General features: G+C 43.0%; 1 protein-coding gene across 2 annotated transcripts in view; it reads left to right on the forward strand.

Moving 5' to 3' along the window:
• LOC125461072 (uncharacterized) overlaps window positions 1-13471 on the forward strand; it is a 54144-nt gene that overhangs the window by 16215 nt on the left and 24458 nt on the right. For both annotated transcript variants that reach the window (XM_048549423.2, XM_048549424.2), the window contains exons 7-11: window positions 685-981; window positions 4785-5036; window positions 8041-8280; window positions 8675-8832; window positions 12239-12440. In XM_048549423.2, the coding sequence (XP_048405380.2) occupies window positions 685-981; window positions 4785-5036; window positions 8041-8280; window positions 8675-8832; window positions 12239-12440 (1149 nt within the window). The remainder of the gene's footprint in view (window positions 1-684; window positions 982-4784; window positions 5037-8040; window positions 8281-8674; window positions 8833-12238; window positions 12441-13471) is intronic.

Raw genomic sequence — 13471 nt, forward strand, 5'->3', positions numbered from 1 at the left:
CGGGGACCCGGGTTTGATTCCACCCTCAGGCAACTGTCTGTGCGGAGTTTGTACATTCTCCGTGTCTGTGAGAGATTCCTCTGGGTGCTCTGGTTTCCTCCCACAGTCCAAAAATGTGCAGGCTAGATGGATTGGCCATGCTAAACTGCCCAGAGTGTTCAGGGATGTGTAGTTTAGGTGGGTTTTGTGGGATGGGTCAGGGTGTGATGCTCTGTGGGTTGGTGTGGACTTGTTGGGCTGAAGGGCCTGTTTCCACACTGTAGGGATTCTATGATTAGTAAAATGATCCATCAGTGCCAATTATCTTCCAGACTTTTCCCTATTTTAACTTGAGTTAAGTTGAATATTATTAAGCTTAGATCAGAGACTTTGTAAGCAATCTTGCTAATGAACATGGGGTTAAAATTGTGATCAGAGATAATGGGAACTGCAGATGCTGGAGAATTCCAAGATAATCAAATGTGAGGCTGGATGAACACAGCAGGCCAAGCAGCATCTCGGGAGCACAAAAGCTGACATTTCGGGCCTAGACCCTCTGAAGTGTCTAGGCCCGAAATGTCAGCTTTTGTGCTCCTGAGATGCTGCTTGGCCTGCTGTGTAGCTGGATGAACACACTCTAGCAAGATAATAATGAACATGCGTTCTGACATCAATCATTTTAAAGACCAATCTTTCTTCCTGTAGATCCTATGCCACCTAATAACTTAACCGTAATCAGTTTGAGTGCTCATAGCCTTACTGTTTACTGGGACAAACCAGCTTTGGGAAGCGTCGACTGGTTCCAACTGGACGTACACTTGCTTGGGCGGAGGGGAGAGGTCAACAATCCGTTACTGCAGTCTTACAGTTTAATACAAAGTGGAACAATGGTTTTTATCAATGAGCTGCCAGCTTGCCAGAAGGTGAATGTTTCTATCGCGTCTGTGTGTGAAGCAGTTGAGATCAAGAAAAGTCCAGAGATCTTTGTGGTGGCAAATCTAGGTAAATTGATCAATTATTGTTCATTAAAAATGAGAGACAAACCATTTGTGGATATTTTTTACTCTTAAACATGTTTGTTCACAAGACTGGGACATCACCGCTGGACCAACGTTTTGAATCACTGCAGTCTGTGTAATGTAGAAACGCTTACAGTGTTGTTTGGGCAGCTGTCTCCCAGGACTTTGACCCAGCAACGGTCAAATACAATGATTTAATAAGTATCTTCCCCTAGGGGATTAAGATGTATTATTATATATATTGGCCACAAAGTGTCATTTGCTTATTCCCACTTTTATTCAGAGTATGCCTTTATTCCAAGTAGTTTTGCTGTTTATTTTGGTTTCTGATGCAAGCGCAGAACTGAAATTCACTGGGCTAGTTATCCAATTTAAAGCTTTGGGGAATGCTATTTTCAAATCCTGCCTTGGTGCTGGAGGAATTTAAACTCAAATTGTTAAAGACCTGGAATTGAAAGCTGTGTGATGATTGTAATTAGCAAAGAGAAGATGTACTGTACTTGCCCCCGGCCCACAGGTGATCCACAGCAATGTGCTTACTGCCCTCTGAAGTGGTCTAAGCGTGGCACTCTGGACAAGGGCAATTGGGTGGGTAAGAATTGTGGGCCTTGCCAGTGATACACATGGAATACTTTTTTAAAAAAGTTGTTCTGAGGTATGCTTGTCATCACTATTTGATGCCAAGTTTCACTCCTCAAACTTGCGATCGTATATAAAAACCAAAAGAACTGCAGATGCTGCAAATCAAAACAAAGTTGCTGGAAAAGCTCAGCAGGTCTGGCAGCATCTGTGGAGGAGAAAACGGAATTAACGTTTTGGGTCTGGTGCAATCCCTTTTACACTTCCATTCCCCATCAGGAGGGTCTTAGGGCTCTCTGCTTCTTCCTGGAGCAAAGGCCTGAAGTATCCCCACCCACCACCACCTTACTGTGCTTGGCTTAGCTTGTCCTCACATTCAACAACTTCTCTCTCAACTCCTATCATTCAGGTAAGAGGGGTTGCCATGGGGCCCTAGTTATGCCTGTCTCATCGTGGGGTACATGGAACATTCCTTGTTCCAGCCCCCACCCACAACTCTTTGATACATCAATGATATCATCGGTGCTGCTTCCCTCTCTCGTCTAGCATTGGAAAACTTTATTAATTTCGCCTCCAATTTTCCATCCTGCCCTCACTTTCAGCTGGTCTACCTCTGACTCCTCCATTCCCTTCATTGACGTTTTCTGTTTCCATTTCTGGGGCTAGACTGGCCACTAATATCCATTACAAACCCACTGGCTCCTACAGCTACCTGGACTATACGTCCACACACCCCACTTCCCGGAAAGACTCCATCCTATTCTCTCGGTTCCTCCGTCTCTGTTGCATATGTTCAGATGAGGCCAACTTCAACAAGGGAGACTACGAAACGTCCACATTCTTTCTCAACTGAGGATTCCCCAGCTCCGTTGTTGACAGGGCCCTCAATCGGGCCCAACCCATCTCTCGCACTTCTGCCCTCACCCCTTCTCTTCCCTTCCGCAACAGCGATAGGGTTCCCCTTATCCTCACCTACCATCCCACCAGCATCCACGTCTAGAAGATCATCAGACGCCATTTCTGCCACCTCCAGCGAGATGCCAAATCCAGACACACACATTCCCGTCCCCTCCCTTGTCCGCCTTCCACAGGGACCGTACCCTCCAGGACACCCTGGTCTACACTTCCTACACCCCCACAGCCCAACGGCACCTTCCCCTGTAACCAGCGAAGGTGCAACACCTGCTCATTTACCTCCTCCCTCCCCAGATCCAAGGGTCCAAACATACCTTCCTGGTGAAGCAACAATTCACCTGCATTTCCAAGAATCTAGTTCACTGCTCACAATGTGATCTCCTCTACATTGGGGAAACAAAGCGTAGACATGGTGACGGCTTTGCAGATCATCTACGTTCCATTTGCAAAAAAGACCCTGAACTACCTGTTTCCTGCCACTTCAATGCACCACCCTGCTCCCTGGCCAACATCTCTGTCTCCAGCTTGCTACAGTGTCCCAGTGAAACCCAGCGCAAGCTGGAGGAACAACACTTTATTTCCACTTGGGGACCCTACAGCCCTCTGGACTCCAATACTGAGTTCAACAATTTTTTTTTTAGGGCCTAAACTCCCCCATGTCCCAGCCCCCCACCCCACACAGCAGGCCTTGTTATCTCACAGCCTGCCTCTACACACCCCCTGTTGTTAGTCACTAACTGTCCCCATTAACAACTATTCACCCTCCCAGCCTGATTGTTAGCAACTCCTTTGTCTGTCCAACGGTCTCTCTGTCTCCGTCTCCCTCTCCCTGCTCTATCCTATTGCTTACTCCTACCGCACCCACCTCCCTCTTTTCTGCATATAAATTGACATTTTCCCAGCCACCATCAGTTCTGAGGAAGGGTCACTGGACACAAAACATTAACTCTGTTTTCTCCTCTACATATGCTGCCAGACCTGTTGAGCTTTTCCAGCAACTTTGTTTTTGTTGGGATAGTTTACTCCTGGGATAGATCACCCTGCTGGACGTGAAGCATTCACAAGAGAATCTCGGCAGTTCCTGTTGAGGTAAAAATAGAGGGGGAGAGAGATCTTTTGCCCAAATGTTTTTATTTTAAAATTTATATTGATATTTATCCTTGAAGCAAGACCTGAATAGATCGAGAACTTTTATGTCTTTTGTATCAACTAAAGCTCAGTGGGTAACATACACTCAAAAACTTGTGGATTCAAGCCCCAAGATTGTGGACAATCTTTTGGTCAGCACACTGCGCTAATATTGTGAATGAATGTACATGCTGTAGTTCTTGTTCAAGAGTAACTGATGCTAATTGGGGAAAGGTTAGGACATCTTTATAAGAACTAGTTAGGGGGTCAGTGGAAGTGACCCTAACTCTGGGCCAGATCATCTGGGTTCAAGACCCTCCTCCAATTTATAGGTATTTGTTAGAACATGTTAACTTTTTTAAACACCCTTTTCTGGCCAAGAAGGCCAAGGTTATGGTGTTGGGTTCAAATTTGTTTGGGCTTTCCCACATCAAATTTATTCCTTTGTAGTGTCTTGTGTATTGGTAGTATTGACCCTACCACTGGGTGAGAAGGTCTGGGTTCAAATTCCACGTGCCCTGGAAATGTCAGAACCTGGACCAATTTGTGTGTGTTTTTTTTTCAGAAAGAAACCTAAGAACTAGCTGGTTTGCATAAGGGGATAGTAGCCTGCTGTTTTGGGCTTTTGTGAAATTAACCTGGACAGGCAAGTTCCTGCCGTTTTCTTTGAGATTACCATTCCACATTTTAATTGCCCTCGTGTCCTGACCGATATTGGTCCTGCAAACAGCAACAGTTACTGGGATTATCTTGCCATTATCACTAGTTCTTATAAAATAACTATTCTTTATTCTTTATAAATGTGTCCTAATCTCTCCCCAATTAGCATCATTTTACTGTTAAATAACAACTACAACATGCAGTTACCTTTTTGCAATATTAGCACAGTGTGCCGACCAAGATTGGTCTTTAGATCCTGCTGTGTAATTCCCACCCCCCCCCCCCCACTCTCGTTTATTACATTAGTAGTGATTAGACTTTGGAAATATTTTTATTGACTTGCATAAATTTTTCTTGCGGAAATGAGACTTGAAGGCATTGTATGTTTTGCGAGTACTCTGAGCTGAGTTTCAATTTGTCAAACTCATGCACCACTGCTTTTACATTTTTAGTGTTTCCATCACTTCAACCGTTTTAAAATAATGTTTCCTACTGTGTGCACAGCTCCCATAAAGTTTGCGAAAGTTACTCAGACAGCTGGCTTCACTGACGGCTATGTTGTGTCCTGGTCAGTGAATGGCAATCCATCAGAAACCTTCTTCTATATCTACACAAATGGAACTCTGCAACGTGCCCAGGAAGAAACAGAATATATTTCATCTGGTCTCGAACCCTGCACCCAAGAGACGTTAACAGTGGAGGCTGTTTGCAGGACTGGTGCAGTGGCAGACTCTAGAACAATCGCTGTGGCAACAGGTTAGTATTTTAGATTAGATTCCCCACAGTGTGGAAACAGGCCCTTCGGCCCAACAAGTCCACACTGCCCCTTGAAGCATCCCACCCAGACCCATCCCCCTATAACCCACACACCCCTGAACACCACGGGCAATTTAACATGGCCAATCCACCTGGCCTGCACATCTTTGGACTGTGGGAGGAAACCCACGCAGAGAATGTGCAAACTCCACACACAGTTGCCTGAGGCTGGAATTGAACCTGCGTCCCTGTTGCTATGAGGCTGAAGTGCTAACCACTGAGCCACTGTGCCGCCTTGTGCCGTATCTTATGTAAAAGGGTTGTATTTTCTTGCCCTCCATCAATTGTTCCAGTTAAAATTCATGCAGCAAGCTTTGTACGATAGACTACAGACTGTCTTTTTGTTTTCACACTATTATACTGGTGGTTTTAAATGTGACCTCTCTCTCACCCACTTGACTCACGGTATCACACAGGATTAGTTGCAGTGGAAGATGGGACAATGGAATTACAATGTATATTTATATTCTGACAGGCCTATAGTTTGTTAGATGAGTTGATGGCCTTGTAAAGGATTCTCAGTAAGCCACGAGTTATTTGAATTGATTGAAGGTGACTGATTGTGAAATTAGTGTTGGATCAATTTGAGTATACTCCTGCTTTTAAGGTATTATTACCTTTACCGATTTCGTTGACTCTTTTTTTTCGACTGGTTTTCTGATTTTTCTGGTGGAATCCTGTCTTTGCTGAACAGTCTTTGCTGTTGCATTGCGTGCAGATGACAAAATGATGTACACCAGTTCAAAGTCCCTTTCTTGAAGACCAGTTTTTTCCTGAAGCCTCTGATGAAGGGTCTAGGCCCGAAACGTCAGCTTTTGTGCTGCTGGGCCTGCTGTGTTCATCCAGCCTCACATTTTATTATCTCTCATTTTCCTGAAGACCAGTTGTCTTTCACCCAACCTAGTTTGGAGGAGAGAAACCATGATACAGTGAGTCCTCACTTCAAGTTTGAGTTACTTACCTGAAAAGCACTACTTTGAGTAGGTCCCACCACCCCATGGGAATCAAAGTGAAAGCCAGAATTGGGATTTTCTTCTACATTTTTTTTTCTTGTACATTTTTCTCACCAGGCAAAAGAAAATTCGAGTTGAAATACATTGCTGTACATATAAAACATTATGCAATCATTAGTCAAATAACTTGCAAAATAAAAAATGCCTCACTACATACTGGCTGACAATGCAATATTTTAACAAACGTTAAACATTTTAAAATAAAATACTTCAGATGTAATTTTTTTAGCCAAGTAGCAAACATTAGTTGGTATAGGGAACTAGAGTTCCTGAGCCACCAGATGGAGCCCTTGAGGGTGAATTTGGAGCTCGTCAAGAAGATGAAACCCTTCAATGAAGCTGAGATAATGGGAACTGCAGATGCTGGAGAATCCAAGATAACAAAAGTGTGAAGCTACATGAACACAGCAGGCCAAGCAGCATCTCAGGAGCACAAAAGCTGACGTTTTGGGGTCTAGGCCCGAAACGTCAGGTTTTGTGCTCCTGAGATGCTGCTTGGCCTGCTGTGTTCATCCAGCTTCACACTTTTTTTGTTATCTTACCTTCAATGAAGCTGCCTGATTATATTGGCTGGCACCTCTGGGTGACAACTTCCTCCAGCTGAGGGCTGTAATCCCCACTCTGCTTGTTTAAGCCGCCACCAGCATTCATTGTACAAATTAGGAACAGCTGCCATTTTGAGTCTGCTGGACTATTGAAAAGATATAATGGCTCATCTGATTTGGGACCTCTAATGCACATCCCTATCTAACCCTCAGCCTTTGACTTCTTATCTACTACTTCCTTTTAAATATTCAATGACTCTGCCTCTATCATGCTCTATGGGACAATCTAGAATGAGAAGGCGTAGTTTTAGGCTGGGTTGGGAGGGAGAGTGGAGAGTGGCAGATTTAAAACAGTTGCTTTTCCTCAAAGGATCTGTGGATTTAGCTATACCAGAGTGCTGTGGACACCAGGACGTTGAGTAAATTTGAGAAGAGATTTTTAAAAAAAAAAATTAACTATGGCTGAAGAGTTTTGAGGAATGGGTAGGAGGGTAGAGTTGAGGCCAAGAAGAGGTCGAAAACAATTGTATTAAGTTGTGCAACAGGCATGAGGGTCTAGATTGCCTGCTTCTGCTCCTTGTTCACTTCTCTCTAGGGAAGACCTCCAAAACTCATGACCCTCATGAGGTTGGGGGGTGGGGGGAGAGCATTATCTCTGTCTTAAATGGGAGTACCCTTTCCCTAATTCTATCCTATCCCACAAGGGGGAAACAATGTTTCAGTATCCACGCTGTCAAGTTCTCTCGGAATGTTTTGATTCTTTTCAGTACTCCTGGTTCATCAGCCCAATGGATACAGTCCCAAACTTTCCTCCTGAGATAACCGCCGACCCCTCAAAACCATGGCTATGACTATCAAGCAAGTAATTCTTGTGAATGGCTTCCAATATATTTACATCCTCCCTTAAATGAGAGACCAAACGGTACATAGCATTCGAGATGTTGCCTCATCAATGTTCCTCAGAACTACAATCAAACATTCTTTTAAGTTCCATTTCCCCTTGTGACACACTAACAACAATATTTAATTTGCATTCCTAATTACGTGCTGTACCTACATACTAACTTCTCAACCAAGACACCTAGACCCCTGCTCTGTACCTTCAACTATCTTTGATCTCTCTCTCTCTCCATTTTAAATCATTTGCTTTTCTATGCTTCCCACCAAAGTGGTCTTGTTCTTATTTATCCACATAGTCCATCTGCCAGATTTTTAGCCAACTTGCTAAACGATGTATAATCCTTTTGTTTGTCCACAACTAACTTTCCAATCCAACTAATGGGTTCCTTGGACGACCAAGTCTGTAATCAGTGGATTTAGATTTATTGTATTTTACTTTATATTATGGGGTTTTTATTCATTTTTAAAATGTGTATTATCTTCCAGCGCCTGAAACGATCACCAATCTGTTCTACAAGCAAACTGTTGATGGCGGCTTTTTCTCCTGGACTCCCCCACCAGCATTTCATGGTGTTTCTATCAGTGTTGTTAATGTGTTAACAGCTTTCACCAGGAAGAATTATTACCAGGTGTTGGGCTTGGATCCTTGCACCCAATACCAGTATGTGTTTGCGACAGTCTGTGGGCACTGGAGGAGTGAAGCTATCACCAGGACTGAGTTCACAGGTATCCAAACATATACTACAGATTTGCAATTATTAATATAACAACACTTTTTATTTTTGTACAAAAATTTATTATTATAGCCTGAGTTAGGGTAAGGAGGGAAAGTTGAGAGAATGAATGAATCAAAAGAATGAACTTCCAGTTGAGGTGATGGATGGAGGTATGCTTTACAACATTTAGAAGACATTTGAATTAGCACATGAGTAAGAAATGTTTGGAGGGACATGGGCCAAACACAGGCAGTGAAACTAGTTTTAGTTTAGAATTATGTTCAGCATGAACTGTTTGGACCAAAGAGTCTGTATGAATGTTCTTGAGCAAATTATTGCAAGTATACTGGATCGGAGGGTCTGCTTTTCAGTAAATTAAAAGTCTTTGATTTTGCACTCTGCAGGTTGTCCTTTAGACATCCCACCTTCTGGCTATAGAAGCATTGTGGTGCTGCCAGAAAAAATACATTTCTGTATTTACTTTCCATGGATGTTTTCTGACTATATGAATGACCCGACTTCTAGAGCATACCTAAAATTGGCAACTATCGCTAATTCCAAGGTAAGATTTAAACACATGCTCCAAGTGGCATAACCATGGAGAGGTAGCAAAATGAAATTACATGTTTGTAAAAGGGGCCTCAGTTATGTGATGAGATTGTCACACATTGGCTCAGTGATTAGCACTGCTCCTAGGGACCCAGGCTCAATTCCAGCCTTGGGCGATTGACTGTGTGGAGTTTGCATGTTCTCCCTGTCAGCATGGGTTTCCTCCAGGTGCTTTGGTTTCTTCCCGCAGTTCAGTGGGACTGGCCGTACTAAGTTGCCTGTAGTGTCTAGGAATGTGCAGGCTAGGTGGATTAGTCATGGAAAATGCAGGGAATAGAGTACAAAGATAGGGGATTGAGTCTGGATAGATGCTCTTCAGACGGTTGGTGTGGACTCAGTCAGCCTGATCCCACACTGTAGGGGATTTTATGATTGTATAAATTGAGGTTTTGTTTTGAAACAGAGAAAGTGATAGGGGGCCTTAATACAGGTTCCAAAACTGAGGGATCTTTTGGTCCATAAGGATAAACAGTTTCCTGTGACCAGGGTCAGGAAACTGAGAGCAGAAACATAAGTGGATTGACAAAAGAACCTGCAGAGAGATGAAGAGTTTTTTTTTAGTTTTATGTTGTTATGATTTAGAATGCTGTGCCTGAAAGAGGTGGTGTATAGCATTTAGCACCTCCGTGCCTGCTCCACCATCCAATAAAACCAGCGATGATCTGATTGTGACCGCCACTCTCATTCCCACCTATCCTTCATAACCATAGATTTGTGTCGAACAAGGGGGCCAATCTATCCCTGCGTTTTTAAAACAAAATTGGATAACCCTGCCTCTGCCACATTTCTAGCGAAATGGTTTTAACAGACCCATGATCCTGAGAAAAATTCCTCCACGTTTCCATGGTAATGGAAGACCTCTTATTTTTAAACTGCATCCCCTGCTTCTAGTCTTTCTGAATTCTCTTAGCCTCCACCCTGTCAAGCCCTCTCTGAATTTCTTATTTAAATAAGAACCTGTCATAATGTCTAAACCATAGTGGATACAGACCCAGCCTGTGATCTTTCCCATTTTAAGATAACCTCTCTGGGCCTCAATGCCACCCAGATATCAATGGATTGAACCTTCTCTGAACTGTTTTTATAAATTCACTTCCATCGTTCTCCTGTATTGTCATCAGCTGTGATGAGTTGGATCCTAGAATGAAACCTGGCTTAATTAATTTTTGTTTGTTTTATTTTGCAATTGGTTAGTCACCTGAAACATTCGTATGTTTTAGATATTCTTTTAACAACAAAACCATAACAAACAGATATAAATATACACACACTATAATTAGAAAGATGCTAAAACAAAGTTTCAACCTATTTGCCCAACACAGTCTGTTAGAGACTTGAACTCTTCTCCTCCAGGATGTGGAACAGTACAGCACAGGAACAGTCCCTTCAGTTCACCATGTCTGTTCTGACCATTCTAAATTAAATCCATTTGCCTACATATAGTCTGTACTCTTCTGATCCTTACCTGTTCACTTAGATCTAAATGCCTCTTAAACATTGCTATTGTATCTGCTTCAACCACCTCCCCTCAACTTTAAGGTTTTACTCACTGACTCCTTCCAGTTTCTTTCCCCTGCACTGTGCAGACAATTTCAGTGTCTGCCTGATTCTGTGATTTTTACTTTATTATTGTCACGTACCCAATTACAGTGAAAAGTTTTTTTTCTTGTTTTGCGTGCAATACAGGCAGATCATACCATACAAAGTGCATAAGGGTAATAGAACAGGGTGAGGACTAGAATGGTTTAGCTGCAGAGGAGGTGCACAAGGAGTGAGATCAACAGCTTCTCAAATGTTAATAACAGCAGGGGAAGAAGCTGTTCTTGAATCTGTGGTACATGTGTTTTAGGCTTTTGTATCTTCTGCCTGATGGAAGAGAGTATACCCAGGGTGGGAGGGGTCATTGATTATGGTGGCTGCCTTCCCAAGGCAAGAAGAAGTATAGATGGGCACAAACCTTTCTCAAGTCTAGTTTGTACTTTCTCACTTGCTACTTTACAATTTAACAGCCTCTATCCAAATTTTCCTGGCTTCTAAACTCCACAGATTAGAAATCAGTTCTGCTGGGATGGCTGGTTCTCTCAAACTGAACTTTTCTTCCTTTGAACAGAAAAAGGTTGATTTCTCTGCTCGCAAGTTCGAAACACAGTCAATGGCTTTATTCTGTATATGGTGCCTGTCCTAAATCCACCAGTACAAATGACCCATCTATTCATTAAGGAAACTTTCCCATCAACCTATACACAGATGACATTACACGTCTCTTGGAGCAGCTGGGACTTGAAACTGGGCCTCCTGGCTCAGAAGTAGAAATATTACCACTAGGCCACAACAGCTGCTCATCATGTCCATTAAGAATTTTATTTTATTGAATTCAAATTCTGCTATCTGCTGTTGTCGGTTTTGAACCACACTCTTGGCATTATCTTTGGACTATTCATCCCACTAGACTATTGCTTCCCTTTTGCCATCTTCTCCATTTAATTTTATTATTTATTTTCAAGTCATCCTGTTTAGAATTGCTATCTCCCACCTTTTTTTGGAGCAGTTGGGACCTGAACCCAAGCCTCCTGATCAGAGGTTGGGACTCTACCATTGTGCCACAAGCTCCCTTCATTTACTTATTTACTTCATTTACATAACTTCTTAAAAATTCTTTTCAACATCTTTGAACAATAATGTGCTTGATTGCAGTCCTTTCCTTTTAGTGGTCATTTAGATCAGAATTCCAGGATAACTTCCTGAACCTTTTTCGGGAAATTCTTTAGACTGACCAAAACTACTCAGCCTCTATTTTAGAGTTCACTTTCTAAAACTCCTGAACACATATTGCCCTTTTTCATCACCATGTCCTATCTTAAAATGAAGGTAAAAACTGTACTCACCAGTCATTACTATTTTACACCACTGTAGTAAAACATCTCCCTTTTTATATTCCATTCCTCTCCAATAAACAATAAGCCAATTTTTCCAAAAATGGGATTAAAGCTGGAAAGGATGAGTGCTGGGCCATTGGACTAATTTCGAATAATGCCTCAAGAAGCTGCTACAATCATATTGGTTAGATGACCCTACTTGATATTGTATCATTCCATAACCTGTCTTTTGAGCAGAGTTATTTGTATCTAGTGAAAGTTTAGAATTTGGCTATTCCCTTCTATTTTTAAAAAGCTCTGACACATTTTCATTGACAAAAAATATAATACAAGCATAAATGTAAATTTAAGGCACAAATGAAAACAGCCCTCGAAAGATTTAAAAATTGTAGCATTGTGGGTGAGCTATTAGTTTAATAGGCTGAATTATATAGTGCCCTGTTCTTTCCATCTCCTGTGTACAATTTTTCATTAATTTCACAGATTCTGCAATTATTCCTGGATTCTGGTCAATTCTCTAGTGTAGAAATAGAGATGTTGTATCTGTCAAAAAGCAATGAGACAGTTGAGATGAATGTTGCAGCAGATGTCCACTTCAGTGACACCACCTCCAGCCTCATGCACTTTTTGGCTGGCATGAATGACTCAAATGTGTTTCCACTGGGAGGTGCACTATTCTGGAATGGTGAGTAAACAGTTCCTTCTGTCACCACTACTTCTTTGAAACCTATTGCATCTCTAACCACTGTTTTAATTACTCATTCAAATGTATCTCCTATTTGGCTCAGTCTTATTTACATACTTGTGTGAATTTTTCAGTAAACAAACCTGGGCATTGTTGAGAGATAATAATAGGAACTGCAGATGCTAGAGAATCCAAGATAATAAAATGTGAGGCTGGATGAACACAGCAGGCCAAGCAGCATCTCGGGAGCACAAAAGCTGACCTTTCGGGCCTAGACCCTTCATCAGAGAGGGGGATGGGGTGAGGGTTCTGGAATAAATAGGGAGAGAGGGGGAGGCGGACCGAAGATGGTGAGAAAAGAAGATAGGTAGGGAGGGGATAGGTCAGTCCAGGGAAGACGGACAGGTCAAGGAGGTGGGATGAGGTTAGTAGGTAGATGGGGGTGCGGCTTGGGGTGGGGGGAAGGGATGGGTGAGAGGAAGAACAGGTTAGGGAGGCAGAGACAGGTTGGACTGGTTTTGGGATGCAGTGGGTGGAGGGGAAGAGCTGGGCTGGTTTAGGGATGCAGTTGGGGAAGGGGAGATTTTGAAACTGGTGAAGTCCACAATGATACCATTAGGCTGCAGGGTTCCCAGGCGGAATATGAGTTGCTGTTCCTGCAACCTTCGGGTGGCATCATTGTGGCACTGCAGGAGGCCCATGATGGACATGTCATCTAAAGAATGGGAGGGGGAGTGGAAATGGTTTGCGACTGGGAGGTGCAGTTGTTTGTTGCGAACTGAGCGGAGGTGTTCTGCAAAGCGGTCCCCAAGCCTCCGCTTGGTTTCCCCAATGTAGAGGAAGCCACACCGGGTACAGTGGATGCAGTATACCACATTAAGCAGAGGTTCACCTGCACATCTGCCAATGTGGAATGTCATCTTGGGGCCTGGGATAGGGGTGAGGGAGGAGGTGTGGGGGCAAGTGTAGCATTTCCTGAGGTTGTAGGGGAAGGTGCCGGGTGTGGTGGGGTTGGAGGGCAGTGTGGAGCG

Source organism: Stegostoma tigrinum, chromosome 18, assembly GCF_030684315.1.
Source record: "Stegostoma tigrinum isolate sSteTig4 chromosome 18, sSteTig4.hap1, whole genome shotgun sequence".
Taxonomy (NCBI): Eukaryota; Metazoa; Chordata; class Chondrichthyes; order Orectolobiformes; family Stegostomatidae; genus Stegostoma; species Stegostoma tigrinum.